Raw genomic sequence first — 18182 nt, forward strand, 5'->3', positions numbered from 1 at the left:
AGAAAGAACAAGAAGTTTGAATGGACCGAGAAGCATGAAGCTGCACTTAAAGCGCTTAAAGATTACTTATCTGCAGCACCAACTTTAATGAAACTAGTGGATGGTGAACCATTATCCTTTTACTTGGTCATCTCAGGTAATGCGGTAAGTGCAATATTAGTTAAGGATCATGAAGGCCAACAACACCCTGTATATTATGTAAGTAAAAGCTTTCTTGATGCTAAAGCCAGGCATTTTCATTTAGAAAAACTGATTCTTGCATTAATTATGACTTCAACTAAACTAAGACACTATTTTGAAACTCATACTATTATTGTATAAACTAATTTTCCAATTAAGAATGTTCTCAGGAAACCAGAAATGTCAGGTAGGATGGCAAAGTGGGCAGTAAAGCTTAGTGCCTATGATATAAGATATGTGCCCATGTCTGCCATCAAATCACAAGCACTTGCTGACTTTGTGGCAGATTTTAGTAGTGACTTACAGAAAGAATCTGAATTGGAGGTCCAACAACTTGGAGAAACCAAGGATCCTTAGATATTCTTCACTGATGGAGCCTCAAATGTTTAAGGAACTGGATTAGGAATACTACTAAAATCGCCATAGGGGGGACATAATACCCTAGTCCATAGCCTATGAATTTCAAACCACCAACAACGAGGCAGAATATGAAGCATTAATAGCAGGTTTGCAATTAGTCAGACAAATGAGGATCAGGTATCTTCAAGTGTATATAGATTCACTACTAATTACTAACCACTTTAATGGTTCATGTACTGTAAAAGGTGAAAAACTAATCAAATATTTAGAAAGAGTAAAAGAACTCGCAAAATCTTTGGATTCTTTTAGCATAACACAGGTACCTAGAGAGGAAAACGCAGTGGCAAATGCTTTGGCAAACTTAGGATCAGCCTTGAAAATCCCAGAAGATGTAAAGATACCTATCATTCACATCCTTTTTCCTACAATTGGGGCTTAGATTTTTACTATTATGGATCCCATATCCTAAGGCCTATTCTGGATAAATTATCCTTAATGTGTAACATGGGACCTCATAGGATCAAGGATCCTTGGTATTTATTATGGTTATTAATGATTGTTCTCGACATTTCCTTATGTTTATATGTAGGGGAGTAACATGGTGGACTGAGTCTAAGCTGGAATCTCGGGAATAATTCGTTATGGAGCTGTACGTGTTTGTTCCACAATGGTCATGGGAGTGAACGTGGACTTGCATAGTTTTTGGATATTTTGTTATCTTTACATTTAGAGGGGTTGATCAAGTATTGATAGCCGTAACCACACTTTCTCATACACACTCTACGAGCAGAAGCTTACAAACACTCTTAGGAATCGGTCATTGTAACACACTTGATCAACATCTGAAGTTGTAACTATTTTCATTGTTCAATATAATTAATTATAAAAATGACATAAATGCCTCACGTGATGTGCAAATGAGGGTTTTTTTCCGTTTGTTTTTAAGAGTCTTTAGGCCTAGAGCCTGGATGTGTTATAAAACCTATACCATATAACCTGAATATGTTAAAAAAAGTTAGAACCCAAAGACGAAACTAGCCATAAACCACATGGACTATTTGTGTCATTAACTATAAGAAATTTTAGGGACATATTTAGAAGGAATCCTATTAAGTATATATGAATTGATATCTTTAAGACTTTGGCTCGTAGAAGACATACCAGATACAAGTAAATATTCTTTTAAATGATAAATGAATTATGTTTGGATATTCCATTTGGAATAAGCTCCACTAATGTTACTGAATTATAACTTTTGGTGGAACCTCACTTAATCCCTTAGCCATTTAACACATGCCTTTAAGTCACTAAGAATGAGATTTTGTAACAATCCATTCTTCATTAACATGGTCATGATTTCTCATGAAATGTGATCTCAATGGATAAAGTTCATAGGTCTTATTTTTCCTTTGTTAAATTTTTCATTTTCATGATAACAAAAGTTGTAGAAGTGTATCGTATCATCTAGTTATATCTTAAAAAGGTTTTCATCCAAATAGTGATTGCCAATAATATGAGAGTTTAAGTTAATAGTGTGTTAGCTGAACAATATGATATTAATTTGAGTTGTTTGTACGATATGCATTGTAGCAAACATAATACTGACTCGGTTTATGACTCGAGAGGAGACTCGACACCAGGAGACTCAGTCGAAATTCTTGGAGCACGAGGCTTTCATGAAGAGTCAGAGCACAACTTTGCAAAATCTTGAGAGGGTTGTAGGAGCATTACCGAATCAGCTAAGCCAGAGACCTTAGGGTGATCTTCCTAGTAACACAACTCTTAATCCGAATGCCATTGCGAAGGTTGTTACCACTAGGAGCGGGCGAGGGGCTGTTACCACTAGGAGCGGGCGAGAGCTGTATGTCGGATATGTATTTGGTATTTAATTGTGGTTTGAAATTTCTAGGGGTGTTCAGAAAAAACGGTAACCAAATAAAAATCGTAAATCAAACCGTAACTGAATAAACCGATTCGAATTACGAATTCGGTTTTTGGTTTGGTTTCTAACCGAAATCGAATTGTGAATATGGTTTTGGTTCGGTTTATGGATCCATATTTTTTATTTGGTTTATTCGGTTTATTTAGATAACCGAATAAACCGGTGATTTAATTAATTATTAAATAAAAATAATAATGTTTAATAAACTATATACAATTTATTAGTCCAAAATACTAAGTCTAATATCTAATTACATGTATCCCCATGGTTGCATTAAATGTTGATCAAAATACATGTTTGTTTATTAAATGTTCTTCATTTTATGTATGTAGGTTCACTCGAGAGACTCATCTTTAAAGATTATTTATATTTTGTGCCATTAGACTTGTTGACTATTTATAGTTTCTATGATCTATGTTTTAAAGTTTTAACTTTGTGATTGTGTGTATGATTATTTTGCTATATCTTTTATTTATATATTGTTAGGTTTAAAGTAGTTGTTGACTTAATGTTCGGAAGTTGGAACACAAATATAAATATAAATATAAATTAGGAAAAAAAGTACTTAGGTATAATTTGGTTTATTTGGTTTGGTTTGGTTTGGTTCGGTTTGCATATTCCTAATTTGGTTTGGTTTGGGGTACAAAATTTTGAAAACCAAATAAACCAAATAATCCATAAACTGAACCGATGAACAACCCTAGAAATTTCCAAATACATTGTCAGCAACTAAGGAAATTAGAGATGTAACCATGAGTATAATATAGGGATGAGCGTAGTATCAGTACTGATATCGCAAATCGTCAAAATTAGGTACCGGTACCAATAAAATACCAGTACTTGAAGGTAAAAATCGGTATTTTACTGGCACCGGTATCGAAAATACCAGTACCAAAAATACCAAATGGTGGGTATCGAATCGATACCGAAAAAATTTGGTAAAAAAATTCGATAATAATACTATTACTTAGTAGCAAATCTCATCCCTAGCATAATCAACTTAAACTATTTATATACCACCGGGTGATTATTTTACATGAAGGTTAAACAAAGAGAAAGTAAAAAAACAATGAATAACCATTATTCCATATATTAATTAGCAACTTTTTAGTGCATCATGACTTGTACCCTATGTTTGGGGGAGTGTTTCAAAAAAAAAAAACTTGATTTTTCACTTTCAACCTTAAACTTTTTTTCTTTTACATTTTAACCCATTTGAAAAAACTTGATTTTTCACTTTCAAACTTAAAGTTTTTTCTTTTACATTTTAATCCATTTGAAAATTTTACTTTTAACACAAAGTTTTTCATCTTTTGTATTTAACACAACACTTTATTATTTACAAATTTGATCCCCTATACTTTTTATCTTTCGCAAGTTTTTTGTTTTATGTTTCGTTCTAAATTTGCGAGTTAACATGTCGTAGCGTGCATGTGAGGTTCAACTTTTTGCTCTATTTTTTCATATTTGACAGACTCGTCGCAACGCGTCCATTTTTTCCCTTTCGAAAACTTCCCCGCAACGGGCGGGTCCTAGATCGACTAAGTTATTATTTTGTACGTTTTACGTTTCTTGTTAATTTCTTCGCATTAAGACACTGTAACGGGTGTACGTGGTTCAACGATTGTAGTCTCCTTTTCGTTCAGTGTAATTTTTACCATTTTATCTATTTTATATTTACGATGTTGAGAGTCGATGTCGTTGTAGCATTGGTGGTACTTGGCATGGTTTTACGAACGTTTTTAACCTATTAAATTTTTTACTAATATTTTGTTTCGGTTTACACTTATATTTCCTTTACTTAAAAACTATTTTTTACGTGCATATATATGTACGAGTATGTATACATATGATTTGTTCTACATTCCGACGTAAACTTTTTTTATAGACGAGTTAGGTCAAATATAATACGTTTTCGTTTAAAGAAACCATTTTTACGTGCATATTTTTATGTACGTTTTGGTATAAATTCAAGTTGTTCTACGTTTCGACGTAAACTTTTTTGGGAAATGATTCAGGTCAAATATAATATGTTTTCGTGTTTATTTTATGTATGTTTCGTAAAGTTTTTTCCGAACCGAGTAGAGTCAAATTATGGTTTCTATTTCTCCGCTTTTTCCGAAAGCTCTAATTAATCCTTTTCGATTACATGTGCATATTTTCCTTCATACCCGTTACGTTTTCTATGTATGAGTTGGGTCACATATAGTACGTTATGATTGTCCGATATGAATTCCATTTACTTTACGTTTGATCCAATCACAATACTTATACAGGTTACACTGAGTTCAACTGGATACGTCGAAATGTATGTTTTCATATGGTTAATGTATCATATAACGTTTAGACTAATCCATTCAATGTTTACGATGTACCCCCGCCGCAACGCAGGCGAGTCTTAACCCTAGTTAATAATTAATTTGTAGCCTTGTAACCCTAAGTTGAAAATGTGTTTGGCGGGTTGCAAGACGTATTCGTTAATTAAATTCCATTATTAAACTTTCCCCAAATATTTCAAAACCAACAAAAGCCACAAAAAGACCGTTCCTCGTCAGTCGTGTCCTCTTTTTACTTTAATTTTTCCCTTGCTTGCTTGCACTACCTTCCAACTCTCTCCGACCAGTCTCCCTCCCCCTCTCTCTCCTCACTCTCTCTCTAACCCCATCACCACTCTCGGTTTCACAGGTAACTCTAACAACGACTTCTGTGGAGAACCAACCCTCTTCAATTCCCTTTCTCACTCTCTCACTCTATCATAATGAAAATAAGATAATTCCACCAATACACTGTACACATTTCCCACAATGGTAGCCGGAAAAGTAAAATCGGCAATGGGGTTACAAAAAACTCCAACAAACTCCAAAACAGAAACACAACACCAACATACTCATTATCCGCAACAGCGGCAGAAGTTATCTTCATCACCATCCCCGTCACAAGGTTCAAACAGCAATGGTAAAGTACCACAAAAGGGGGCCGTGTTCTCACGGTCCTTTGGGGTGTATTTCCCCAGGTCTTCAGCTCAAGTACAGCCTCGGCCACCTGACGTGGCCGAGCTGTTACAGTTAGTAGAGCAGCTACGGGAACGGGAGTCACGGTTACGAACCGAGCTCCTTGAGCAGAAACTGCTCAAGGAGTCTGTATCCCTACTTCCAATCCTAGAGAACGAGATCTCGAAGAAAGATTTAGAAATAAATCGTTCTTCGAAAATGATTGAGTGTTTGGAAGCTGAGAATGAGAGGCTGCGCCAAGAGGTTGAACACTTGCATTTGAAGCTAACTGAACAGAAACGAGAGTTTGAAAACAGAATTAAGGCTGTGGAAGTAGAATCAGTTGCAACAACCGCTTCGCAGCAACGGTTTCAGTTTCAACAACTTATGGATATTTCAACGAAGTCTAGTATTATTAAGAACTTGAAGCGCGGACATACGATTGCAAACGTTCAAGTAAATCGGACTCATAACGATATTGTAGACAAATGTTATACGGAATCAAGCTCTAAAGAGTCGATTCTTATAGAAATTGATAATCTACCGAGGCTTTCTCGATCTGATTCACGTGAAATGCAAGAGGTGATAGCTGATTCGGTACTCGAGGCTCGTTCTCGAGTTCCTAGGGTTCCGAAACCACCGCCACGGCCGTCGTCGTCATCGTCGTCGTTATCGTCATCGTCAGCTTCTTCAAACAGCTCGCTCGGCAGCTCGGCCGAGCGAGCTTTGACGGAGCAACAGGCGAATAAACCATTACCTCCGCCGCCACCACCGCCGCCTAGAGCTAAAACTGCAGCTCCTCCGCCACCTCCGCCCCCGCCGAAAGGATTAAAACCGGTGCCGGCGAGGGTACGGAGAGTGCCGGAGGTAGTGGAGTTTTATCACTCTCTCATGCGGAGAGAATCTCGGCGAGATTCCGGTACCGGAGGTTCGTCTACTGATGTACCGGCGACCGGTAATCCACGTGACATGATCGGAGAAATCGAGAACCGGTCAACACACTTGCTCGCTGTAAGTAGAGTAGAATGTGGTCAATTACTATTTTGCCCTTCATGTAGTATACAGCTAACAATTACTAGTAATAAATTTGGTGCCTATTAGTAGTTAGATAATAAAATTGTTTGGTGTTTGAAAATAGAAAATCATAATGGTGCAAGGGGTAATTTGGAGATTTCATGTAATGAACCATAAACCATACCACCGCACCGATCACCAATTAATTCAAGATGAATTTATGAACCCAGTTTTATTTTACCGGTGCTACATAAATACTAACTTTTAGTATTTACAAAATGCTTGTACTTTAAGCAGGAAAATATGTACATTCTTAAAGAATTTATGATTTAACCTCTAACAACGGCCCACCTCACCTATGTCTAAATTTAGAGGGTATATTGATTGAAAATCAGAAATATCTATTTTCTTAAAAAAAATATCTAAATAAATTAAAATGTTGTTTTTTTGATATTTTTGTTGTAATTGAATTGATACAGATAAAGACAGATGTGGAAACACAAGGTGATTTTATAAGATTTTTGATCAAAGAAGTTGAGAATGCATCATTTACAGATATTGAGGATGTTGTGCCCTTTGTAAAATGGCTAGATGATGAACTCTCATACCTGGTAAATTCACTTTCTTTGTCTTCATCATCATCATCATCATACTTAGTAAATCCCACCATTAGCAAACGGCAAGATGTATCTACTCTGTAGGAATAGAGAGACTGCTTTCAGTGAGACCCCGGTTCGATGGTAGTTTTGCATCAAGCCTTGGACATAAGGCACATAACACTCAGCAATTAAGACAAAGGCCAATTAGTGCATGTACTCCCTTGTCTTTCGGCTATCAACGCCACCACATGATGCATGATCAATATAGAATCTCATATACCGTGATCAATATAGAATCAATTTTAAGTACTGAATTATAAGGACCGTATCTGATATAGCAGGAAAGAGCAAGATAGTTATGTGGTTACTTTACCAACTTATGTATAACAATAGGCCAATTGTTACAAATGATTATGTGGTTCTTTCAGTTCACTACTTAAAAGTTGGTTCTTTGTTGAACGACCATTTAGCTTTCATTACTTGAATCAAATTACTTAACAATTCGATACTTATTTTTCTTGAAATAATTTAAGGTTGATGAGAGGGCAGTTCTTAAACACTTTGAGTGGCCGGAACGCAAAGCAGATGCATTAAGAGAAGCTGCATTCGGGTACTGTGATCTAAAGAAGCTTGAATCCGAGGCAACATCGTTTCGTGATGATCCTCGCCAGCCTTGCGCTCCTGCTCTCAAGAAGATGCAAGGATTGTTTGAGAAGTACGAATATCTTTAAATAATTAAAAAAAATGCTTTCCCAATCTGAATTTTATATATATTAATGCTGAATTGTTTGGTGAATAACAGATTAGAGCATGGAGTTTATAATTTATCGCGAATGAGAGAATCGTCTTCATCGCGATATAAAGTATTTCAAATCCCAATGGATTGGATGCAAGAAACTGGACTTGTAACTCAGGTACTTTCTTTTGCTTTTGAACTTCCTTTTTTAGCAAGTAGAATTCAATCATATAGCCAAACAAAGGCTGAATCTAACAATAACATTTTTTTCATGAAAACATTAATAAAAGATGGGTAAAATATATAGAAAATTAACATCAGTAACATGAATAATTAATATGGGGTAGACTAAAGTTTCTTTTACGTTGAATTTTAATTTTCTAACATGTTTTTATCCATGATAAGTAATAATAACTACAGAAATGATGGTTGTAATAATAAATGTTAGGACTGTTTGATTGTGTTTTAAATAAGTCCAGGGTGTGTAATTTCGTAAGTATGATTCCTAACATGCAATACATATATGATCACAAAATCCAAGTAATTAATTTTATATCTTATTTTAATTAATTTTATAGGTACCCAGTAATTAATTTCTACATTTTTTCCACAACCACTTGCATTTTAGGCAAGTAATTAATATTTAAAATTTACCTTGAAGGAAAATTTTCATATATTTTTTATAGTCTGCAGGTTTAGACTTTAATACAAGGTTTAACAACTTTTTTTGTAAGAAAAAAGAAACCACATAAATAATATTAATCATTTTGATCAGAACACATTTTAACCCGTTATTAATCAACCGACTCGCCTATCTAGACCACCCCTACTAAAATGGGTCCCTTTTATTCTACAATAATATATTAATATGAGTTACAAAACATTTTTGATCATAGAGTACTAAATAAATTAGGTTCTAGTGGTCCCAAAAATTAAAGGTAACTTGTGTCCATGGGGTTTGGGGGCATTAAAACATAGAAATTTATAATATTAATTTGGTTACAAAATGCCAAAATAATTCCAAGATCTTGCTCACCTTACTAGGTCCCCTACCACCTCACACGTGAAAGGGAAAACACTCCTTTTTAGATGTTTGCGACTTGTACATTGTGCAGTACATGTTGTACATTTATCTGGGTTTGGGAGTTATAGTTCTTGGAGAAAGGGGTTGGCCTTTTATGCACCCCAAGATTTTATATGTCACACTTAGATTTCTTTCAAAACATTTTCTTCACTTTTTGTCACCCACTTTAAGTGCAAATGTTAAAGGTCCTATATAGGAAACAGTGCTTGCAAAACCCAAGTGACTTGCTTTGTAAAAGGCTTATTCTATTCTCATATTCTAAAATTTTAATTTATACATCCTTTTCACTCTATCTCTTTATATATATCTATGTATATATAGAGAGATATAGAGGGGAGGGGTGCGTGAATATTAACACCCTAAAATAATGGACTGTTACTTTTTGTAAAAAGGGGTGCCTCTGTTACTTCTAGGTGGGGATGGAAAAATAAAAAATAAAGAACCCGAGGTCAATTGGAATACTCGAAATTTGAAACATTCGGGCCAGGTATTCGGGTATGGGATCTATTTTGTTTTGTAGGAATGGCATTGAGTGGTACTTGAAACTATATACCCGTTTACCTGGACTATATACCTAAATTATATATAGGATATTTTTGTATTTATATTTTATTTTCCTTTAACCTTTGTTTAGCATTACTTCATTACTTTGGAAATAAACTTTTTTTGGGATATATATTTTGATGTTATTATTTAGAGTTATATGCTACGAAATACGAAATTATTTTTTGAGATTTATATCATTATGATATTCTAATATTTTACATATTTCAAATATGTAATGGTCCATATGATATGCATGTAGTTTATCATATTTTGAATATATTGCAGATTTAAAAAAAAAACATAAAATTATATAAAAACTATAGATGAAAGAAAACAATACTTGAAAATCCCAACGGGTATTTTTTTTAAAAAAACTAATGGGTATACCTGATGCCTGTTGGGTAATTACCCAACAAATACCGGACGGGCATTGGGCATTTGGGCCTGGTAACATGATTTTACATTTGGATATGAGACTGGGATTAGCCATACCTGGCATATAGCAGTTCCTACTTCTAGGGTCAAAGTTGGTCAAGTTTAACGGTTTAAACAATCAAAAGATGAGAAACGAGCTTCTGCTTGTAAAAAAGCTTACTTGGTTTTGTAAATAAACAACGCCTCACGCGCGTGATGCGCGTTTTTCTAACCAAGATCGGCTATGACGACATGTACCTTTTTCCGTGATCATGTGTACATTCACTTCAAGATCATGATTTATTATCCTGCTAAAAGGGCCTACCCTTGTGTGGACTCTTATGTTTGGATGGGGTAACATTAGTCCTTGCTTTTGGCCCTCAGTTTGTCATTTCTATATGATCTGGCAAATTGGATTCCCATACCCATGTTGGTACTCTATGTCCTTGTGTTTCAATATTTTTTTTTTTCGATTTAGCGAATACAATTTATAAAAAAATTCGACAAGAAATGACTGCTGAGAATGTTTTGCATACTTGTAGATCAAGCTTGCATCGGTCAAATTAGCAATGAAGTACATGAAAAGAGTATCTGCAGAACTCGAGATGGTTAGTGGTCCAGAAGAAGAGGAGTTGATAGTTCAAGGCGTACGGTTTGCATTTCGTGTACATCAGGTAAAAACACGACACAAAAATGCCTGTTTGAGTTTAGTCTAAACGAGTGTAGATTAGTTTTTGGTCGACCCGTGTACAGGTTTAGCTAAACGGACGAGGTCGAGTCAGCCTAGCGAGTTCACTGGTTGATCCATTTATTTTATATATTTTTGTTAAAATGTGTTTTATATCATAACTTTAATTACTCATGTATCATATGTCAAGATTTAAAGGTTAGAAAAGGAATTTGCATCACGTTTTACAGTTTAAACTTAATTGCTTTACACCAATATGTATTTTTTGGTAAATGGGTCGTGTTCGTATTGTATTTGCGGACATGTGAACACGACCCATTTATCTCGTTCAGTTGTACAACGGTTTTTATAGTCTGAAGGTGGGAAGTAGTTTTTGACTTTTGAAATTTTGTATTTAACAGTTTGCAGGCGGATTTGATGTTGAAACAATGAGGGCGTTCCAAGAATTGCGCGATAAAGTAACAACGTGCCATAAGCAGTGTGAGAACCAGCAAGCGCAGAAACCGTTGTGCAGGTCTAGTACTTGCTAAACATTCTTTATCTGTAGCGAACTCAGCTTCAGCATTCGATCACAGGAGTTTTTGCTGTAAAGAAGGGACTCGTTTCGTGTTAATACAATGATACTGTATTTCTATTTTAAAGGTCATATGTTTTAAGCTTCATATCACAAGTAGAAGAGTGTTTGCTAAATCTCATGTCGTCCACGGTTAGCGATTATCACCGACCCGAATTTTATGTTCTTTTTGCCATGTTCAATAATGATCTGCAACACGTTTTGGCCCGCTGATCATTGACCATCTCCCCCACAAACCCCCCCCCCCCCCCCCCCCCCCAAAAAAAAAAAAAAAAAAAAAAAAATCCAAAACCTCACTAAAACTTTAAAACCTGTTGTTGACTATTTGGTAATCACAAATGGAATAGTGTGAGAGATCTTGATCAGTCAAAAATCATCTACAAGATTCCTACAAATTTTAGTATTTTAGTAATTTTGCTGGTGCCTAATCTATGATAATCCAGCGACTATACCTTCACCGATCCATTGGTAGTATCATCGATGATATGTCAATAAAGTCTTTACCAAGTCTAGTTTTCCCACTAAACAATAACCAACCAATACAAAAGGTTCTCATCTTTATCGACAGATTTGTCTGTCGGTGAAAGTCCTCTGGTTTGTAATGTAAATCATGTTAGTTTTATCTTGTAATCTTATTTAACAAATTACTTGTTTTTTCTCATGATTTTGTAGGGCCGAATGTGAAGTTACTAGTTAGCCCATACCATAACATGTTCACAATGGAGAGTAGATTTGTTTTGCATTAGATTTTGAGGTCGATGTCTTGCTCCATGTGTCCTATAATAATTGCACTTCTAGCTTTCAATTTGGTCCCAAAATGATGTGAAAAACATAAATGTTTTTTCTCTACATTTCGTAAGTAACAATTACAACTTTTCTATATAAATTTGAATTTTATATATTTTTTTATCATATAGAAAAATTGATTGCTAGCAATTAGTTGTGGAGAAGTCTTTTTCAAATTGAAAGTTGCATTATCCTTATTTTATGTGACATTGTCTAGCATGTGCTATGTAAGCCCTTGATCTAGAGTATCATAGTCACTTATTTCGAAATGTGACATTACATTGGTATGTTTATGTTGATGCAATTCATAAGTTGAACAATAAGGTGAACTCTTAAAATTGGAACTTAATCTCAATAAGCTTGAAGATTTGGTGGTTGTTAAAATATATTAATTCAAACAATTCAAATACTTAGAAGTCTTGTGTGTAAAGTTTTAACTTTTATTGTGACGGAAAAATAAAAACAAATATTAAAGTTGAGTGTTATAAGACTATCTCCAATGCTAAATGCGTCATTAGACGCCCTTAGCTGCCACATCATCTGCCACATAATATACTTACAAATCCTTAAAAACCTCAATTTTATCTCCAACCCTACAAATATCCTTACCCTTCTTAATTTCCACCTCATCACCTATCCATTACACACAATATTTAAATAAAACATTTCTTTTTTTACTTTGGGCCCACCTCATCTCATGAACCGAGGCAAACCCATGCCCTTGTGTAAGGGCATCTAACCTAAGGGCATGTTAGGATAGATGCACTCCAATGGTAAGGATCTTCAAGGGCTTGTAAGGGCATCCTCCAATGGATGCATTGGAGATAGTCTAAGTGTGTCTTAACTAGCTAGTCTACTACAACAACCACCATACCCTGTATATCCCATACATAGCGAGGCTATACGTAGATTCAGGAGAGGGTGAGATGTAGGCAAACCTTACTTCTATTCGTGTGGATAAAATGGCTGCTTCAAGGGAGACTCTCGACTCATAACACAAGATAGCATGTAAACCAACCATTCTAACACTACAGAGATATACATCCGCTAACTAACATAATGGGTGCAAGAACGACCTAGTAAGATAGAAACAGAGATAGCGATAACATTCACATAACATAACATATTGACACATAAACGTATGGATACATGAAGACAATAATCTACCAAAAACCGCCCTTAGTGTATGGGAAACTACACCCGAAAAATATACAAACCATGGGATCTTGATAAAAACTATATCGTTCTATACTTCTATAGCACATGTGTGAAGCCTTACGAAAATGTTTCCATTTAAAACTGAAGTTTCTAAGACCATGTTTAGTAAACGTTAAACTAATGCCACATCACCCCCATGGGGCTCTATACATCGTTCCGCAACACTCTTTAACGGGCGCCAAAGCCTTGGGCGTTACCCTCTTAATGAGAGCCAAACACCATTACACATTTTTAATGGTTAGTTAGTGAGATTCTTACTGCCTACGTGGCACTGACGTGACACTCACTTTTTCACTTAATAACTAAACCAATACACATAGTCTAAACATAATAATAGTGTGATTTGAACCAATTAAACCTATTTTAGAAGTGTGTTAAAAATGAAAAACTAAACCTCTTAGACTATGGGGTGTGGGCGTGGCTAGGTTGGTGTTTTGGCCCTTTAACGCCGACTGCTCCACCCCGGGTTGGCGTTTCGGTCAGCGTTGCCCGCTTGGCGTGGCAATGTTGCTTGGCGTGGGGCGCTGGCCTAGGGTGACGTGGCTGGCCATGGTTGGCTAGTCTTTGATGACTGTTTAGCTAGCCGTTAGGCATAGGCGTTGGCCAACATCTATTTAAAAAAAAAATCTTTTAATTTTTTCCTATATAAACCCTTTATTTGTTACTCATTTTTACCATCCAAAAAATTGTAAACCACTATCAGACTCCAAAAAAATATATAAAATGGCTTCTTCAAGTTCAAGCGATTCGTATGAGAAATTTGTTCTGTCATCCTCATCAGACGATGAGGCGGAATTATTATTATCAGTAGTGTCGATGGTGGAGAAATCTATTGTCGAAGATGCAGATGAAGGGACTTCGCAACCCCAACCAAAACAGAGGAAGTATATTGTTCGTGAATGCGAAACCGCAAATGATCTGCTGGTAAGCGATTATTTCTCACCCGAACCAACGTATGATGAAAGGATGTTTAAGCGTCGTTTTCGTATGAGTAAAATTTTATTTTTAAGAATATCAAAGGATTTAGAGGATAATTATGTTTTTTTTCCAACAAAGACCCGATGCGCGTGGTAATTTAGGATTTACCACGTGGCAAAAGGTTACGGTCGCCCTAAGAAAATTGTCTTACGGACGACTATTTAAAAATGTCGGCACGAGTGGCTAGGGAAAGTCTTCATAATTTTTGTGCGTATATCATTGAACTATATATGAAAAGATACTTGAGAAAACCGACGTTTAGTGATATGCAACAAATTTTGGAACATCATGCTGAATATCATGGTCTCCCCGAGATGATCAGTAGCTTAGATTTTATGAAATGGGAGTGGGAACTTTGTCCAACTGCATGACAAGGCTCTCACACAAGTGAATATCTTGGAATGCCTGCTACGATGCCTGAAGCGGCTGCATCACAAGATCTTTGGATCTGGCATGCATTCTTCGGTATGCCTGGTTCACATAACGATATATAAACGTTATACACCACTCACCCCTTTTTAATGATCGAATAAATGGTATTGGACCGAAAGGAACATTTTTTTTTTGTAAATGGGGTTGAATACAAGTATGTATATTATCATGTTGATGGAATTTACCCTCAGTATGCTGTTTTTGTGAAATCATTTTCAAGAGACGGAACCCTAGATCGTACAAGAATAAAGTTTAACAAAGTTCAGATGGCGGCACGCAAAGACATCGAGTGAGCATTTGGTGTTTCGCAGAAAAGATGGCGCATTTTTAGCATGCCTTATCGATTGTATGAAAAAGATCAAATAAGAAACGTGATGTACGCGTGCATCATTCTACACAACATGATTTTAGAAGATGAAGGGCGTGCAATTGTTGAATATTATGGCGAGGAGCTCTAATCAAATATCGAAGACCTTAGTGACGAAGAGATAATGCAAAACCAATATCTAATCGAGTCAAGACAAATAAATTCAGACATTCGAGCTGATTTGATAGAACATGTTTTGACACTTCCTAGATTCAACTACTTTGAAGATGAAGATGAAAATTATTTATTTTTTTATTAGGAATGTAATGTATTTTTTTATTGTAGTTATTTAATATAAATAAAAAGTACTTTTCAAATTACTTTACTAAATTCTATAATCTATCTATAATCTATATCTATAATAATTAATATAAAAAAAATTTAGATGCCACATGGCACCCTAACGCCGGCCTAGCCACGCCCCTTTCACACCCCATTTTTTTTGTGTGGACCGATGAAGCCCACACTTATCACGTGTCAAGCAATACCCTAACCCAAACCCCTCCCCACCTCATGCTCTTAAGGTTGAAATCACAACCACTTAGCTAGGGCGCTTAGGTAGAGTTATAGTTGATGTTGAAATTACAACCGAATCTTGTGTGATGCATAAAATGTATTGTCAATTACTCCTAAAGATGAAAATCTTAAATACACCGAATCTAGTGGGCTAAGAAGGACAAGTAGAATTAGGTAAGTTCCAAAAAAATGGTGATATCGTAGCTGTTACAACTAATTATGATATATAAAAAAATAGTGAATTATAAAAAAGAATTGTATGCGAAAAATTTGCTTTATTTTGGTATTAAATAAAAGTACGAAGCCTAAGAGAAAAAAAACTCGTTTAGATCACAATTTGATTAATTGTACGAATGATAACCAAGCAAAACTGAACTTAGGAAATTAGCTATCTGGTGTGGGATAAAGCCCAAAAGATTTTACCATGCCACATCAAGTAGACGTTATGTAGGTTTTAGAGCAACAATGACGCTCCCTTCAACATCAATGGTGTGACATAAAGCCCTTATAACGCCCCCTTTATATAAACTAAAAAAAACTAAAGAAAGGAATCTAATTGAATGACATACATGTGGGTCCCCCTTTTCTTCCATTAGTGCTCGTGAAGCAAATTGCGAAGCCAAGGATACCGCCCTCCTATAGCAGAAGAGGGGTGGTGTTGCGGGCGCCACTCAGCTGATGTGGTTGGGGGCGTTGCCCACACCGTATAGCCTTAGTGGTACCAAGGTATTTGTTAAGGTGTAGTCCTTCCTAGGTGATGACAAGTCTCATTGTGGGTAAAATGAAATATTTAGAACCAGGTTAATTTGTTGTTAATAAAACTAAGAGTAAAGTGCAATTTACGTCCCTGTTGTTTGGTAGGGATCAACATGAACCCCCATATTTATTTTTCACTGTATGAGTCCTTGTGTTTTAAAAATCTAACATTATGCGTACCTCCATCAGACGTTAGGTTAACCGTTTGACTAAGGGGTAATTCTGTAATTTCACCACCTTCTTCACACCCCTTCTTCATTAAAACCCCATATCTTCATTCAAGCACCACAACCGCCATCATCACCACCACCATCATCTCATCTCTCACTACAACAACAACCACCACCACTGCCGTCATCACCACCAACTCTGGCCACCACCACCGCCATCATCACCATCACCATCACCAGGTACGCTAACCACCACCACCACTGTCCTCTGCTCTCATCTCTCTACCTTTTATTCATATATGTGGTGGTTTTGAACCTCCCCTCGCGTCGGCGGTGATGGTGTAGACTGGTTTTGATGGTTGGGGGTTGATTTCTCTCCTCAGATCAAGCACATTCACCAACACTCACTCACTAGCATCAATCACACTCGAACAACCTAACACGACAAAACATTCCAAACTTTTGTTTTCTTTTTCATCTTCCCTAACAAAATCTCCTTATTTTTTTGTAGCTAAAAGATCCTTTATTGTTCTTAATCCACTCTGAAATACCCCACAAGATGTTTGATTTTCTCAACAAGAACCAATTTCATATGCGAAAGTATAAAAATTTCACTTAATTACAAAGTTCTTGACGGATCCCTATCTGGGTTTTGTGAGTGCACACAAGGTATTTGTAAAATTGTCTCAAAGAACAAATCTTTGATTATTTTTTAGGCCGTAAAGATGCAGTCGATGTTAATGACAATCAAGGCAAATACCCCGCCACAAACCCAATCAGAACAAATCAATCTAGGGTTTTGCCATCAAGATTACTTAGCTCCATCTTGTTTCTTTTAGTTGCATGCATTGTTCTTTCATTCATAAGTATTCAAATCTATCGCAATCTAGGTGTTGGGAGTACTGTTTTTGGAACATAATAACCTTTGTTTTCAAGAGCCTATTAGTTTACATAATCTTCTTGAGAGAGGGAAAGAGAGATAGAGAGAGAGAGAGAGAGGGGTAGAGAGTATCAAGAGAGAGGGGATAAGGTGCCAGGGATCAGGGTGGTTGTGATGGTATCACGTGCTTGCAAGGGTAAAATTGTCATTTCACCCAAAGTCAAACGGTCAACCTAATGTCCAGTTGACAGAAGAACTTAGAATGTTAGATTTATAAACCACGAGGACTCAGGCAACGAAAAACATGTATGGGATTTCATGTTGATCCCACCACCAAACCACATGGACGCAAATTTCACTTTACTCTAAACTTATAAAAAAGCTATATGTCATAAGGTAAGGATCCTAAGAGAACTAAGGGTATTTTAAGAACTTTAACTATTTAGTCGGTTACCATTAGCAAGAACTCTTTCTGCATGAACATAGTTTAGGATTAGAAGTCATTGAAAAAAATGACTATACACCCAACACCTCCTAAACTATATCAATGATTGTTTAATATCTCATTGGTTTTAAGTAAGCTGAATCTGTAAAAATCACTTGATGACACCAAAATCACCAACAGATTCTTGTATAAAATAGTGTTTTCACTCTTAGTTAGAATAATCCAAAGCTATGTATGTAATGTCTAGGGTTTTGAAGTTTTAACACGTTTTCAGGTTCAAATTTTTTGGTAATGTTCAAAGTCATTTTGTTATGAGTAAATTACACTTTCTGTCTTTTATGTATTACCTAAATTACGAAACATGCCTTTAAAAACAATTATAAATTGTGTCCAAATTCTTGGTTTTACTAACATGCCATATCGTTTAATACAAACCCAATTAGCAAAGTCAGTTATCCTTAGTTAAACCAAGAGCAAATTGGTCCATTTACATGCCCTTTATAACCC

General features: G+C 35.8%; 1 protein-coding gene across 1 annotated transcript; it reads left to right on the plus strand.

The window, feature by feature from the left end:
• Window positions 1-5019: 5019 nt before the first annotated feature.
• On the plus strand, window positions 5020-11215 carry LOC110912517 (protein CHUP1, chloroplastic). Its single transcript, XM_022157254.2, has 6 exons — window positions 5020-6483; window positions 6966-7097; window positions 7619-7800; window positions 7888-7999; window positions 10408-10539; window positions 10955-11215. The coding sequence occupies exons 1-6, from the start codon at window positions 5287-5289 to the stop codon at window positions 11081-11083; spliced, it is 1884 nt and encodes a 627-aa protein (XP_022012946.1). The 5' UTR covers window positions 5020-5286; the 3' UTR covers window positions 11084-11215.
• Window positions 11216-18182: the final 6967 nt, after the last annotated feature.

Source organism: Helianthus annuus, chromosome 16 (genome assembly GCF_002127325.2).
Source record: "Helianthus annuus cultivar XRQ/B chromosome 16, HanXRQr2.0-SUNRISE, whole genome shotgun sequence".
NCBI classification, from domain to species: domain Eukaryota; kingdom Viridiplantae; phylum Streptophyta; class Magnoliopsida; order Asterales; family Asteraceae; genus Helianthus; species Helianthus annuus.

Coding starts and splice junctions, on each gene's coding strand:
- LOC110912517 (XM_022157254.2), top strand. CDS start 5,287: ATGGTAGCCGGAAAAGTAAAATCGGCAATGGGGTTACAAAAAACTCCA. Junction 7,801..7,887: donor ATGCAAGGATTGTTTGAGAA/GTACGAATATCT, acceptor GGTGAATAACAG/ATTAGAGCATGGAGTTTATA. Junction 8,000..10,407: donor AAACTGGACTTGTAACTCAG/GTACTTTCTTTT, acceptor GCATACTTGTAG/ATCAAGCTTGCATCGGTCAA.